Below are 15,452 nucleotides of genomic sequence, written 5' to 3'. Positions count from 1 at the left end.
GTATAAACTAATTTATAGAATGTATTATACAAGAGACAAAAATCACAAATTCTATAGCATAACAGCAGAGTCATGTATTAAGTATCAAACTAAGAATGACTCAATAGGCCATGCTTTCTGGGAGTGCTATAAAGTCCGGAAGTTGTGGGCAGAGGAAGGAAGTTGGCTGTCCGAAGTATTACAATGTAAACTTACTTTTAATTCGTCTGTCTGCATATTTCGAGACATGGCATATGGGGGTATAGGGACTAGAATGCTTTTCCAACAGTCTTGAAGGAGTTCCCACATATGCTGAGCACTTGTTGGCTTCTTTTCCTTCACTCTGCGGTCCAACTCATCCCAAACCATCTCAATTGGATTGAGGTCGGGTGATTGTGGAGGCCAGGTCATCTGATGCAGCACTCCATCACTCTCCTTCTTGGTCAAATAGCCCTTACACAGCCTGGAGGTGTGTTGGGTCATTGTCCTGTTGAAAAACAAATGATAGTCCCACTAAGCGCAAACCAGATGGGATAGCATATCGCTGTAGAATGCTATGGTAGTTATGCTAGTTAAGTGTGCCTTGAATTCTAAGTAAATCTCAGTGTCACCAGTAAAGCACCATCGCACCTCCTCCTCCATGCTTCACGGTGGGAACCACACATGCGGAGATCATCCGCTCTCCTACTCTGCGTCTCACAAAGACACGGGGGTTGGAACCAAAAATCTCAGATTTTCCACTCATCAGACCAAAGGACAGATTTCCACCAGTCTATCTATTGCTCGTGATTCCTTTCGTAGTGGTTTCTGATTCACGCCGGCCTGATTCACATAGTCTCCTCTGAACAGTTGATGTTGTGTCTGTTACTTGAACTCTGAAACATTTATTTGGGCTGCAATCTGAGGTGCAGTTAATTGCCGATTTTCTGAGGCTGGTAACTCTAATTAATTAACTTATCCTCTGTAGCAGAGGTAACAATGGGTCTTCCTTTCATTTGGCGGTCCTCATGAGAGCCAGTTTCATCATAGCGATTTGATGGTTTTTGCGACTGCACTTGAAGAAACGTTCAAAGTTCTTGAAATGTTCCGCATTGACTGGCCTTCATGTCTTAAAGTAATGGACTGTCGTTTTTCTTTGCTTATTTGCACTGTTCTTGCCATAATGTGGACGTAGTCTTTTACCCAATAGGGTTATCTTCTGTACCTATCTCCTACCTTGTAACAACACAACTGAATGGCTCAAACGCATTAACCTCTACAAAATGCCCCAAATTAACTTTTAACAAGGCACACCTGTTAATTGAACTGCATTATATGTGACTACCTCATGAAGCTGGTTGAGAGAATGCCAAGAGTGTGCAAAGCTGTCAAGGCAAAGGGTGGCTACTTTGAAGAATCTCAAATTTCAAAAATATTTTTATTTGTTTAACCATTTTTTGGTATTTCATAGTTTTGATGTCTTCACTATTATTCTACAAAGTATAAAATAGTAAAAATAATGAAAAACCCTTCAATGAGTAGGTGTACATAAAACCCCTCTTTTGATAGGTTATAATGTCTGCATCAACGATATATGATTGGTTTAGGGGTTCATGGGTGGGAATTAGGCTTTCTCTCAAGGTTAAACTCAACACAAAAATGGCTCATTTGACGCTGCTGGCACAGGGAGGCGTTTCTCCCCCACTCAATCGGATAGGTTATGACCAACTTTGGCAGCGCCATCATTCCGATTTGGACAACAATATCAAGGTAAGAAACTGTATCATTTGTTTTATGTTAATAATGATATTTGCATTTTGAGTACTTTTTCCGATTGATAAGATGTTCGTCTGCAAAATTAGCTTTTGACGCCTGGTGAGCTAACTAGCTACCAAGCCGAGTAGACTTGAAAAGTAAAATCTGCTTGAAAGTGAGTTGACTATTTCTATCTGAGGTAACGTAAACTCACTCACTTTTGTACATCGCCTTGGTCCGTACAATTGACCTTTATTTTAGCGCTCCAAAAAGGTAATACTTCCAGATCAACTGTAATGTCAATACCATTGTAAAGTACAATTTCTCCCCTTTCCAACAAGATTAATGACATGACCTCCACGCTGCCCGTTTCTGCATAATTCAAGAAGGCAATGAGCTACGTCGGGTCTTTTTAAAAATGGCGGGTGGGGAAGCAAAACTAATGCGTGATAGTGATAGAGAGGAGATGTGTGGGAAAATTGCATTTTTTTCACTCGATCTGTCCAACTTATCACCTTATCGCCTCTAAAAATGTAAATAAAACACTATAAAGAGTTTATATAATGTGTCATTACATACCTATTTGAAGGTTTGTGTCGAATTTGATTCGGGTTTTTAGGGCTGTGCTAAAGTGATCTTCAGAAGTAAACAGCGGCTTTGAGAGTCATGATCGCTTACAGTGATGACGCAAAAAATTACTAGGTATCCCTTACCCCCGTCACTGTCCATTTCTTGTTTTTATACAATGAGAGAAGCGCTACACCGGGTGGAGAGAGATTGTAAGACAGAAATAGTTGCTTTATGCGGGCTGTACGTTACGGCATGACACGTCAAGAAGTAACGGAGGGTCAGTTTTTTTTTCAACTTTTCTCCAATACTATAGAGTCATTACATGTCGATCAACGCTTGAATAGAAACGTAGTTCACACCCCAGATTTTGAAGTCGCTACAGTCCCATTAGTTTTCTTTGCAGCCTCGTTTGAATGTCGCGGTTGCGCACATTTGTACGGAATGGGGTGAGTTTACGTTAAAAGTTCATATCTGCTCAATGACGTCAATATTTTTGAAGTACATGAAAAGCTTTATTGAGTGAATCAAAGCTTTTAAAACATATCTTCAGATAAACTAGGTGGCTAACAATCAATCTAGCTATAACTATGATGACTAGTTAGCCTGTGTTGTTCTAGTCAGTCACTCAAGATGGAATGGAGCAAGGTAGCCTAACAGTACTTGATTTATCTCTCCTCTTGCCTTCTTGATGTTTTCTTTCATAACTGTACAAAATACAATGCATTTCTCATTCGGTATTAGAGCTTAACTAACTGGCTAGTGATTATATTTTGGCCTTAGCTAGCCAGCCAAACGAGAGAGGGGTGCTGAGAAGGAATGTACAGTGTTTTCGGGAAGTATTCAGCCTTATTCTAAAATGTATTAAATTGTTTTTTCTCATCAATCTACACACAATACCCCATAATGATGAAGCAAAAACAGGTTCTTAGAAATGTTGGCTAATTTAGAAAAAGAAGAACTATCACATTTACATAAGTATTCAGACCCTTTATTTAGTCCTTTGTTGAAGCATCTTTGGCAGCGATTACAGTATCGAGTCTTCTTGGGTATGTCGCTAAAAGCTTGGCACACCTATATTTGGGGAGTTTATCCCATTCTTCTCTGCAGATCCTCTCAAGCTCTGTCAGGTTGGATGGGGAGCATTGCTGCACAGCTATTTTCAGATCTCTCCCAGAGATGTATGATCGGGTTCAAGGCCGGACTCTGGCTGGGCCACTGAAGGACGTGATGCGACTTGTCCCGAAGCCACTCCTGCGTTGTCTTGGCTGTGTGCTTAGGGTCGTTGTCCTGTCTCTCTGTTCTTTGCTCCATTCATCTTTGCCTCGATCCTGACTAGTCTCCCAGTCTCTGCCACTGACAAACATCCCCACAGCATGATGCAAGCCACTACCATGCTTCACCGTAGAGATGGTGCCAGGTTTCCTCCAGACATGACACTTGTAATTCAGGCCAAAGAGTTCAGTCTTGGATTCATCAGACCAGAGAATCTTGTTTCTCATGGTCTGAGAGTCTTTAGGTGCCTTTTGACAAACTCCAAGCAGGCTGTCATGTGCCTTTTTACTGAGGAGTGGCTTCCGTCTGGCCGCTCTACCATAAAGGCCTGATTGGTGGAGTGCTGCAAAGATGGTTGTCCTTCTGGAAGGTTCTACCATCTCCACAGAGGAACTCTGGAGCTCTGTCAGAATGACCATGGGGTTCTTGTTCACCTCCCTGACCAAGGCCCTTCTCCCACGACTGCTCAGGTTGGCTGGGCGACCAGCTCTAGGAAGAGTCTTGGTGGTTCCAAACTTATTCCATTTCAGAATGGAGTTCACTGTGTTCTTGGGGACCTTCAATGCTGCAGAAATATTTTGGTGCCCTTCCTCAGATCTGTGCCTCGACACAATCCTGTCTCGGAGCTCTAAGGACTATTCCTTGGTTTTTGCTTTGACATGCACTGGCAACTGTGGGACCTTATATAGACAGGTGTGTGCCTTTCCAAATCATGTTCAACCAATTGAATTTACCACAGGTGGACTCCAATCAAGTTGTAGAAACAGGATGCACCTGAGCTCAATTTCGAGTCTCATAGCAAAAATGTCTGAGAGAACGTTTTTTTCTTTGTTATTAATGGGGTATTCTGTGTAGATTGAGGATTTTTATTTTTTATTTAATCCATTTTAGAATAAGGCTGTAACGTAACAAAGTAGAAAAAGTCAAAGGGTCTGAATGCTTTCCGAAGGCACTGTATGTATGTATGTACTGCCTAATATTAAGCGCGTTGTTTATTTTTACAACGGGAGTTTAGCCTACCTGGCTGGCATGAAATGATAATGGTCCATTCCAAATCAAAACACATTTCACACATCTATAATGTATATGTAAAGACAAGATTAAATCAAGAATAGTCTGATGGTTGACAATATTAGCCAATCGCTTGTGAATTATATATTATCACTTGCCCAGAATAAGAAACTTGCCCATTTTCTTGCATGTTTTTCAGAATCATTGTAACACACCTCTTGTAGCCTAGCCCATAGGCCTATATGTTTTGATAAGGTTTTTATCACAAATAACTTTTAGAGCCTAACTGGCATACATAAGCAGTGCACGAGTTTTAAGTTTGGGGAAGATCATTGTCACCATAAAAATTCACCTTTTATAATAAAAGCATTACGTGCCTTATCGCATTTGCGTTCACTTTTGATAATGGTGTTTTACTGCTAATGAAACATTCGCGCTTATAGCCTACTGCAATGTGTGCATAGCTGCACTTATAATGTGAAGAAATATACTCTTAGGCTATCAACATTTTAGGCTAAATGTTCTGATCTGTTGCGTCAGCCACATTGTGTAATTATTATACTTTTTTTATGCTAATCATTGTATTAATTAGGGATCTATTACTGTCCCAGACCTATGTTTGGAATATTTATTTCTCGCACAGAAAATAGGTTGACTTTTGTACTATGCGGGATAGTAGATTGACATAGGCTAGTGGGTTTGTTGGCTGACGAAAAGTGAATGTGGACAGTTCTTTCAATATGAACCTCGGAATTGGATAAGGGTGCGCGCAGTTATGTCCCTGATGTGTCTGTCTTCACTTGTAGCCTGTGAGAGACCCGAGGTGCTTAGGAGCGCGCAGCACTCGGGGAGAAGGGCACAAAGCAGCACTCTGGGCCAAGTGCATGGATTGTTTTGGTGTGAATTACTGCCACTATCAAGTGCTTGTCAAATTGTAAATGAGAGACGAATGAAGTGTGTAGAGCCTGCGCAGAGCTCATGCCTTTTCAAGCTACTTTTTTCAGATAATCATTAGTCGCACCATGCAGCCTTACATTGTATTAAAAATCAAAACATATAGCCTTAAGTTTACAGAACTGCAGTTACATTAATACCTATTTCTTTAACCGCTCAACACAGAATAGCTTCATGTGCGCACACCCTCAAATCGTTTGGAGAAAAAAATATTTAATCAGCTTTGTTCAATTGTATTCTTCATACTATAAAATAATGCCCCGGAATTCTAGGCAAATCTTGTCTGCTAAATGAACTAGTTTAGACCACAGCCATTTGGCATAGCCAGATCAAGACCTAACATAAGGACAACTTAGAGTATGCTATTCTGTTGTTCTGAAATAGACTACATTTTCTTCATATCATGCTTCTTTAGACCGGTCTAAAAAATAATGAAATTATTGTGAAGGTCTAGGCTATATTACATGGATAAAAAATAAATAAAAATAAAATAAATTAAAAATGTTTATGTTCCAAATGTTTGCATCAGTGGCGTGTAGGCTGTGTGTGGAAGCCAGGAGATGCTAAATGCGTTTGTTAATTGTCAACTACTGTGAGGCCGGCAGTTATTTGCTTGACAATCGCCGGCTGACAATTTTGTGACCGCCACAGCTCTAGTCTGGAGGAAACCTGGCACCATCCTTATGGTAAAGCATGTTGGTGGCAGCATCATTCTATGTGGATGTTTTTCAGCAGCATGGACTGGGAAAATAGTCAATTTAATGCATTTTAGAATGAGGCTGTAACTTAACAAAATGTGGGAAAAGTCAAGGGGTCCTAATACGTTCCGGCTGGCTGGCTGGCTCCATAGACAAACATTGGCAGTAGAATGGCCTTACTGAAGAGCTGTGACTTTCAATGTGGCATCGTCATAGGATGCCACCTTTCCATCAAGTCAGTTCATGAAATTACTGCCCTGCTAGAGCTGCCACAGTCAACTATAAGTGCTGTTGTTGTGAAGTGGAAATGTCTAGGAGCCACAACGGCTCAGCCGTGAAGTGGTAGGCCACACAAGCTCACAGAACAGGACTGCCGAGTTTTGAAGCGCGTAGCGTGTAAAAAATCGTCTCCTCGGTTGCAACACTCACTACCGAGTTCCAAAATGCCTGTGGACGCAACGTCAGCACAAGAACTGTTCATCGGGAGCTTCAGCCGCACACAAGCCTAAGATCATTGGACTTTGGAGCAGCGGAAACGTGTTTTCTGAAGTGATGAATCACGCTTCACCATCTGGCAGTCCGACGAGAGAACGCTACCTGCCCTAATGCATAGTGCCAACTGTACATTTTGCTGGAGGAGGAATAATGATCTGGGGCTGTTTTACATGGTTCAGGCTAGGCCCCTTAGTTCCAGTGAAGGGTAATCTTACGGCTACAGCATACAATGGCATTGTAGACGATTCTGTGCTTTCACCTTGGGGGGGGGGGAGACCCTTTCCTGTTTCAGCGTGATAATGCAACTGTGCACAAAGTGAGGTCCATACAGAAATGGTGTGTCGAGATGATAAGTTTGGAAGAACTTGACTGGCCTGCACAGAGCCCTGACCTCAACCCCACCGAACACATTTGGAATACGGACTGTGAGGCAGGCCTAATCGCCCAACATCAGTGCCTAACCTCACTAATGCTCTTGTGGCTGAATAGAAGCAAGTACCCACAGCAATCTTCCAAAACCTGATGGAACGCCTTCCCAGAAAAGTGGAGACTGTTATAGCAGCAAAGGGGGGACCAACTCCATATTAATATTCATGATTTTGGAAGGAGTAGCTAGTTATATCCCCATAGCCATGTATTCGTCCCCTGATGACATTTGAGAAATTTACCGGACCCATAAATGTTGGGTGCGTAACCTGATTTAGGGCGTCCACCCACAGTGCTCAGACTGACAGAAAGCACATTTAGAATATGGTAATTTTTTATATTAACTTAACAAATTCTGATGTGCACTTTGGACATGTTAGAATAACTGTCCACATTTACTTTTCCTCAGCCAACAAGACGAGTAACGAATAGCAAAATCACTAGCTTATGTCAATCTATTTTAGAGAAGTTTAGGCTACCTATTCTATTGGTCAGCTTGTTGAGAAATAAATGGCCTTTTCCAAACAGACTCTGGGACAGTTGTGGGACGATAGAGCCCAAATTCATACAACCTGTAGGCCTAGGCTACAGTACATTAAGTAAAATAACAACTTTAAAAAGCAACGAGTCTGCAACAGATCAGAACCTTTGCCTCATATGTATTAAAACATTCAAGTTTGAAACGTTGCTTATTGCAAAGTGGTGTGTGACGTACTGATGAAGCCTGCCTTCCATTGCCGTTTGATGCATTCAAAACTGGGAAAGTTCGTTCAAAGATAACTGGGAAAAAACGAGCACCGACTGGGGAAAAGTCTTTTTGAACCGTCATCCGACTCGGATTTTCAACTCAGGAACTCTAGCCTCTTTTTAGAGCTCAGACTTTCTGACCTGCAGAACATCAGAACATCATGATTTGAGTTCCCAGTTGTCCTTGCGATTGATAACTTGTGGATACACTAATCACTTTCATTCATGATTCCCATTTTTATGTATTCTGAATATAACTGTGTCAATCTTAGGCTATTCTTCGGAGGGGTTGTCACTGATTTTACATTTGAAATGTACATTTTCCTTGTTTGTCTTTGAGTTTTAGAAATGGACAGAGGGGACCAGTACCATCGAATAATGCAGTCCCTGTCTATGAAGAGGACACTGATGGCAAATGAGCTGCGGGTCATTGCCGCGCAAGCCCTGTAGGATGAGGACGACAATGAAGGCATGGCCTTCTTAAAGGAAGATACCTTATGATGCTGAGCTACTTGGAGAAGACGAGGATGAAGAGAATGAGATCAAGGAGCCAGAGGAAGTGGAGCCACCAGCTGAGGCCTCAGCCAAGCTCTTCAACTGGAAGGTAACTATAGATGTGTTACAGACTTGTAAAAAGCTGTATCAGCCAAAGCGAAGTGTAGACCTAGATGAGTGCATGTTCAAATCAAAGGGGCGATCAGGATTCGAGCAGTATTTGAAAGGGTGGCCAACTAGGTGGGGATTTAAATGATGGGTCATTCATCTGACACAGGCTACACTTCAGGCTTTAAAGGTTTACATATGGGGATATGTGTTGGCGTAGGATAGGGGGCAATGTATTGGCCATACAGTAGAGACACACGTACTGCTACTTGCCTTCCCAATTTTTCACAATGCAAATGATTCCACTCAAGTATCGGAAAGTGGTCCGCCAGCCTGCTGTAATCCACGATTACAATAGACAATACGGGTGGGGTTGACAGGATTGATAAGTTGAAATTTGATCAGTTGATCAACTACTCCAATGTGTTACAGAACACCCAGAAGTGATGGAACCCCCCCCCCCCCCCCCACCCACCCACTGTGTTGACATTGCAGTTATCAACAGTTAACTTTTGTTCCAGGAATGGCAGTGTAATCACGCAGCACCTGGCAAGGAAAATGAGCAAATTGGTTCCTGCCAGATTACATTCAGAGACGCTTTCTCATCAGTTCGGCGGTATTGGTGTTAATGACAGGTATCTTTTGACAGACCTTTGTCTGTGAAAACTGTAAGCTCATCTTTTCACACACAGCACATGCCCAGTCTACAGGCGCCCTCTATAAATTGTTGGCCGTGTTTCCTGTGTAAGGAAAGATAAAAGAGAACAGGACCCAGTTTGTTTGTGTGGCATATGATTTTGCATCGTGGAGGACCGACATTGTTTTAGGTTGTGGCACTCATCTGAGTGCGGCTCATAGCAGAAATAGGCACTAGTAAAGGGACTCAGATGTAGCTCAGATGTTCACCAGTAATTTTTCCTCTCATGCATGTTTCCCTTTCCTGCATGTCCCTTCACCTGCATGTCCTTTCTTCCTTGGATGTTTTCCCTTTCTTTTCCGAGACATCCTGCATGCCAGCCTCGATTTGTTTCATTCATGATTCTAATGGCCTCGGGGATGTAAAGGACTTGTAAATTGTAATGAGTGTAAAATAATGTTGCGCTTTTGGAATTGTTCCTGTACGGACTATTTGTGTAATAGATTAAATGCTAGTTGAATGTAGAAATAGAAGTTGTAAAAGCTAATAATTATTGTTAAATGCCTTATTTGTTCATATTTTGTCATTCCAGTTAAATTTTGATGAATGTAGCCCTGAAATGAATGTTGTATTATGTTATGGTTATGATAGCGGTTTTACATTTTCAGGTTTGAATGAGATAATGTATTCCGCTAAGATTATTCTTTCAATAAAGTTCTTGTTTTATTAATATTGTATCACTTGTTTTGTCTTTTCTTATCATATGTAAGACTAAATGCTATTTGTAATTTTTGGTGCAGATACAGTTGAAGTCGGAAGTTTACGTACCCAGGTTGGAGTCATTTAAAACTCGTTTTTCAACCACTCCACATATTTCTTGTTAACAAACTATAGTTTTTGAAAGGCGGTTAGGACATCTACTTTGTGCATGAAACAAGTCATTTTCCCAACAATTGTTTACAGACCGATTATTTCACTTATAATTCACTGTATCACAATTCCAGTGGGTCAGAAGTTTACATACACTAAGTTGACTGTGCCTTTAAACAGCTTGGAAAATTCCAGAAAATGTCATGGCTTTAGAAGGTTCTGATAGGCTAATTGACATCAGTCAAGAAGTTAAAGCTTGGTCGCAAATGGGTCTTCCAAATAGACAATGACCCCAAGCATACTTCCAAATTTGTGGCAAAATGGCTTCAGGACAACAAAGTCAAGGTATTGGAGTGGCCATCACAAAGCCCTGACCTCAATCCCATAGAAAATGTGTTGGCAGAATTGAAAAAGTGTGTGTGTGAGCAAGGAGGCCTACAAACCTGACTCAATTACACCAGCTCTGTCAGGAGGAATGGGGCAAAATTCACCCAACTTATTGTGGGAAGCTTGTGGAAGGCTACCCGAAACATTTGACCCAAGTTAAACAATTTAAAGGCAATGCTACCAAATACTAATTGAGTGTATGTAAACTTCTGACCCACTGCAAATGTGATGAAAGAAAAGCTGAAATAAATAATTCTCAACTATTATTCAGACATTTCATATTCTTAAAATAAAGTGGTGATCCTAAGGCAGGGAATTTCTACTAGGATTAAATGTCAGGAATTGTGAAAAACTGAGTTTAAATGTATTTGTCTAAGGTGTATGTAAACTTCTGACTTCAACTGTATGTGTTTAATATACTATCCAGATAAGAAAGTGTCTGATCACAGAACATTTCATAGAATTTGAGAAAAATACCATCGGTCACTAAAACGCCTGCAACCCATTCACAGTTAAATGTATTTTGATTTTGATTTCAGATCAATCCTTACAAAATAAGGAAGACTCAAATTTCGGCAAGTTCTTCCTCTATCGTCATGAGAGAATTTTGTAAATGGCAGTTGTTTTGGAGAAAAGCATTGATTTTTGTGTAGTTTTTCTTGACTGATTTACAGTTTGATTGAGGTGGTGCTATTGTATATCATACCATTTGAAAAAACTGTTTGTCAGCTTTGAAATATTGTAACATGTTTTAATATAATGTTTGACACCAGAAAATGTTTCTAATTTATGCACACCGAGGGCATGGTCCAGCAAAATATAGAACATTGCGCTGGGCAGGAAATGATTTTAATCTGCTATATGACAAATTAATCAGTGGTGCATTAGAATTTCCGATAAGTTTGAGGACAAAAACAAATTGCCCAACCTAATCAGATAGGGCAGAATGTGAATCTATCGCTCAGCTCACACGCTACGTCATTCTGTCTCACACACACACACACACACTGAGCTCAGACAGATCCAGCTGAGCTCCATCAGATATTAATTTAGAATGTAAAATGAACGTGTTAATGCAGCAACTGTTAGTGCATCGTATCAAACCGAATGGCATCAATTCGCTCCACCGATCAAATCGAATTGTTTCAAACTCGTTCTTGTATCGTATCGGAGCCCATGTATCTAGATGCATATCGAATCGAATTGTTTCAAACTCGTTCTTGTGTCGTATCGGAGCCCATGTATCTAGATGCATATCGAATCGTGCTTGTAAGGTGAGATGCACATCCCTAGTTGCTGTCATGGAGTTTTATATGCAATGTCACAATCTAATTGACTAATGCTGTGGACAATGCTTTGCAGGTTCAGGTATTTGGGAGTTTCAGCACAGGTCTCTATCTACCTACCAGGTCAGCTGTCCTTCCATTTCAAGTCATTTGAAAAGTTTTCATAACCGTTATATTCCACCTTGGCATGAGTTTGTAATCATGTGATTCTTTGTGTTGCAGTGACATTGACCTTGTGGTGTTTGGGAAGTTCAGGGAAGGAGACAGCCTCCCTCTGTGGAGGTTAGAAGAGGCCCTGAGGAAACACAAAGTGGTGGAGGAGAATTCTGTCAAAGTGCTGGACAAGGCCACGGTTGGTGTAGTGTGTGTGTGTGTGTTTTGTGTCCTGTCTGTGGAGGAAAGCCTGTTAAGTGTGTGTGTATGTTGTGAACTTCGTAATAATTCCGTGTCCGTATGCCTGTCAAATCTGATCTCTCCTTGTCTTCAGGTGCCAATCATCAAACTGACAGACTCTCTCACGGAGGTCAAAGTTGACATCAGTTTCAACATGAAGAATGCTGTCAAAGCTGCTGCCCTCATTAAAGATTATAAAAAGGTACAATGCTCCCAGTGTGTGTGCTTACACACGCATACGTGTGTACGTACGTATTTGAGCTCATATCTGTATTCGAGCACAATTCTCCTGGTTTGAACTGCTGTTCTAAAGTTCTCCCTCGCTCTCTCCTCAGAAATATCCTGTGCTTCCATACCTGGTGCTAGTACTGAAACAGTTCTTATTACAAAGAGACATGAATGAAGTGTTTACAGGAGGAATCAGCTCCTACTGCCTCTTCCTCATCGCTGTCAGCTTCTTACAGGTGGGTAGGTGGCCTTCCTCTCTATACTGTACATAAGTATTCAGACCGTTTGCTATGAGACTCGAAATTGAGCTCGGGCATCCTGTTCCCATTGATCATCCTTGATGTTTCTACAACTTGAATGGAGTCCACTGTTTGTAAATGAAATTGATTGGACATGATTTGGAAAGGCACACACCTGTCTATATAAGGTCCCACAGTTGACAGTGCATGTCTGAGCAAAAACCAAGCCATGATGTCAAAGGAATTGTCAGTAGAGCTCTGAGACAGGGTTGTGTCGAGGCACAGATCTGGGGAAGGGTATCCAAACATTTCTGCAGCATTGAAGGTCCCCAAGAACACAGGGGCCTCCATCATCCTTAAATGGAAGAAGTTTGGAACCACCAAGACTCTTCCTAGAGCTGGCCGCCCGGCCAAACTTTGCAATCGGGGGAGAAGGGCCTTGGTCAGGGTGTTGACCAAGAACCCGATGGTCACTCTGACAGAGCTCCAGAGTTTCTCTGTGGAGATGGGAGAACCTTCCAGAAGGACAGTCATCTCTGCAGCACTTCACCAATCAGGCCTGTATGGTAGAGTGGCCAGACGGATGCCACTCCTCAGTAAAAGGCACATGACAGCCCGCTTGGAGTTTGCCAAAAGGCACCTAAAGGACTCTGACCATGAAAACAAGAGTCTCTGGTCTGATGAAATCAAGATTGAACTCTTTGGCCTGAATGCCAAGCGTCATGTCTGGAGGAACCCTGGCACCATCCTTACAGTGAAGCATGATGGTGGCAGCATGGGAATGTTTTTCAGCGGCAGGGACTGGGAGACTAGTTAGAATCGAGGGAGAGATCAACGGAGCAAAGTACAGAGGTCCTTGATGAAAACCTGCTCCAGAACGCTCAGCACCTCAGACTGGGGCGAAGGTTCACTTTCCAACAGAACAATGGCCCTAAGCACACAGCCAAGACACCGCAGGAGTGGTTCGGGACAAGTCTCTGAACGTCCTTCAGTGGCCCAGCCAGAGCCCGAAGCCGATTGAACATCTCAGCAGAGACCTGAAAATAGCTGTGCAGCATCGCTCCCTATTCAACCTGACAGAGCTTGAGAGAATCTGCAGAGAAGAATGGGAGAAACACCCCAAATACAGGTGTGCCAAGCTTGTAGCATCATACCCAAGAAGATGCTGCCAAAGGTGCTTCAACAAAGTACTGAGTAAAGGGTCTGAATACTTATGTAAATGTGATATTTCAGTTTTTTATTTTTAATACATTTGCAAAAATGTCAACCTGTCTTTGTGGGGTATTGATTATATTTAATCCATTTGGAATAAGGCTATAACGTACTTTTGATTTTGAGAGTCAAGGGGTCTGAATCCTTTCCTAATGCACTGTATCATAATTATTATACTCCCAATCTAGTATTCTAGTGAAATGATTATATGAAGGATTTTCCCAGCCTTTTCTCAACCATTGAGAGCAAGGAGTAATTACTTCTGTACTGTTGACTAAACTTTATTGATCCCCAGAGGGGAAATTGGAATTGTCACCTGCAGCATAGTGTTCTTACTAATATGTGTTAAGGTGGAAACAAGTTATAGAATGTATTGTGTGTGTGTGTGTTTCAGCTCCATAGCAGAGAGGACGCCTGCAGTCCCAACGCCAATACTGGCGTCCTGCTCATAGAGTTCTTTGAGCTGTACGGCCGCCATTTTAACTACCTGAAGACGGGGATCCGGATCAAAGACGGGGGCTGCTACCTCTCCAAAGACGAGGTCCAGAAGAGCATGCTGGATGGATACAGGCCATCCCTGCTCTACATCGAGGATCCACTGCAGCCAGGTGAGCCTCGGCTCACACACACCTTTAGTTTGTCTAAGATTGCTTACTGCAGTGTTTCCCAAACTCTGTCCTCGGGACACCAAGGGGTGCACGTTTAAATTTTTAGTCAATTTAATTTAGTCAAAATATGGTAGCAAGCTAGCTAGCTATGATGTCTCTGAAAAGTACACATTGAATGAAGTGTCTTGTGCTTCATAACTAAGACATCAGATGTAGTTGTTTTATAGAGATGTTTGAGAACTCTTATGGTAGGCCAGATGCAATAAGCAGCTGCCAAGTTTGTTTGTACCTGACCGTGAATGTTTGGTGTATGTCCTGTGTTCCTTGTGTTGCCCAGGTAATGATGTGGGCCGTAGCTCGTACGGGGCCATGCAGGTGAAGCAGGTGTTTGACTATGCCTACATGGTGCTGAGCCACGCTGTGTCGCCCATCGCCAAGTACTACCCCAACAACCACAGCGAGAGGTACAGGGCAGGGCAGGGCTGGGACTCATGGGGGAAGGTTACTGTCACATAATCAGTAGTGATGGCAGAAATAAACGATAGTTACATATCGCAGTATTATTTTTGGACAATATTGGATCGATATTTGACTCCCATCCTGTAGCTTGCTCTCCATCTTCTTTTTAAATAGTGAGCCAACATTTTTCAGCACTTTTATTTCCCTGACTGATCAAAACGTGTATTTAATTTTTTTTTGGTGAGGGTTTCAAATCACAGACAGGCAATCATCTTCAAAAAGTACATTGATCCACCACCCCCTCCCGGCGACCAGAAGAAAAAAAACTCTCCCCATACCACCCTTTCCATGTGGGCCAGAAAGCAAAGAAAGTAAAAAATATAAAAATAGGTGTATAATGTGCCTTCAGATCGGATTCACGCATGCGCGTACCGATAGGGGAGTGAGTAGCTCTGTTTTGTACCGATAAAACTGTGGTTATATGTAGCAGCCAAACAAGAGTTCAACTAGCGTCTAAAATCGCTAGATCAATATATCCATAAGCAACTGGGAGCGAGTGAGGTGTCAGTTATGTACAACAGCGAACCAATCAGTTGGTAAAGCGATGCGGCGACAAGAGCCCAATAAGCCATTGCTTTCCTCAG

The 15,452-nt window shown here is 42.0% G+C and overlaps 1 protein-coding gene across 1 annotated transcript in view; it reads left to right on the top strand.

Moving 5' to 3' along the window:
* LOC139540068 (terminal nucleotidyltransferase 4B-like) overlaps positions 1-15,452 on the top strand; it is a 52,083-nt gene that overhangs the window by 21,678 nt on the left and 14,953 nt on the right. The window contains exons 3-8 of the mRNA XM_071343616.1: positions 11,746-11,792; positions 11,892-12,021; positions 12,157-12,264; positions 12,398-12,526; positions 14,136-14,349; positions 14,687-14,813. Of these exons, the coding sequence (XP_071199717.1) occupies positions 11,746-11,792; positions 11,892-12,021; positions 12,157-12,264; positions 12,398-12,526; positions 14,136-14,349; positions 14,687-14,813 (755 nt within the window). The remainder of the gene's footprint in view (positions 1-11,745; positions 11,793-11,891; positions 12,022-12,156; positions 12,265-12,397; positions 12,527-14,135; positions 14,350-14,686; positions 14,814-15,452) is intronic.

This window comes from Salvelinus alpinus, chromosome 15 (genome assembly GCF_045679555.1).
Source record: "Salvelinus alpinus chromosome 15, SLU_Salpinus.1, whole genome shotgun sequence".
NCBI lineage: Eukaryota > Metazoa > Chordata > Actinopteri > Salmoniformes > Salmonidae > Salvelinus > Salvelinus alpinus.
Note: the sequence above shows the minus strand (reverse complement) of the source record. Positions and strands in the feature narration are given on the sequence as shown.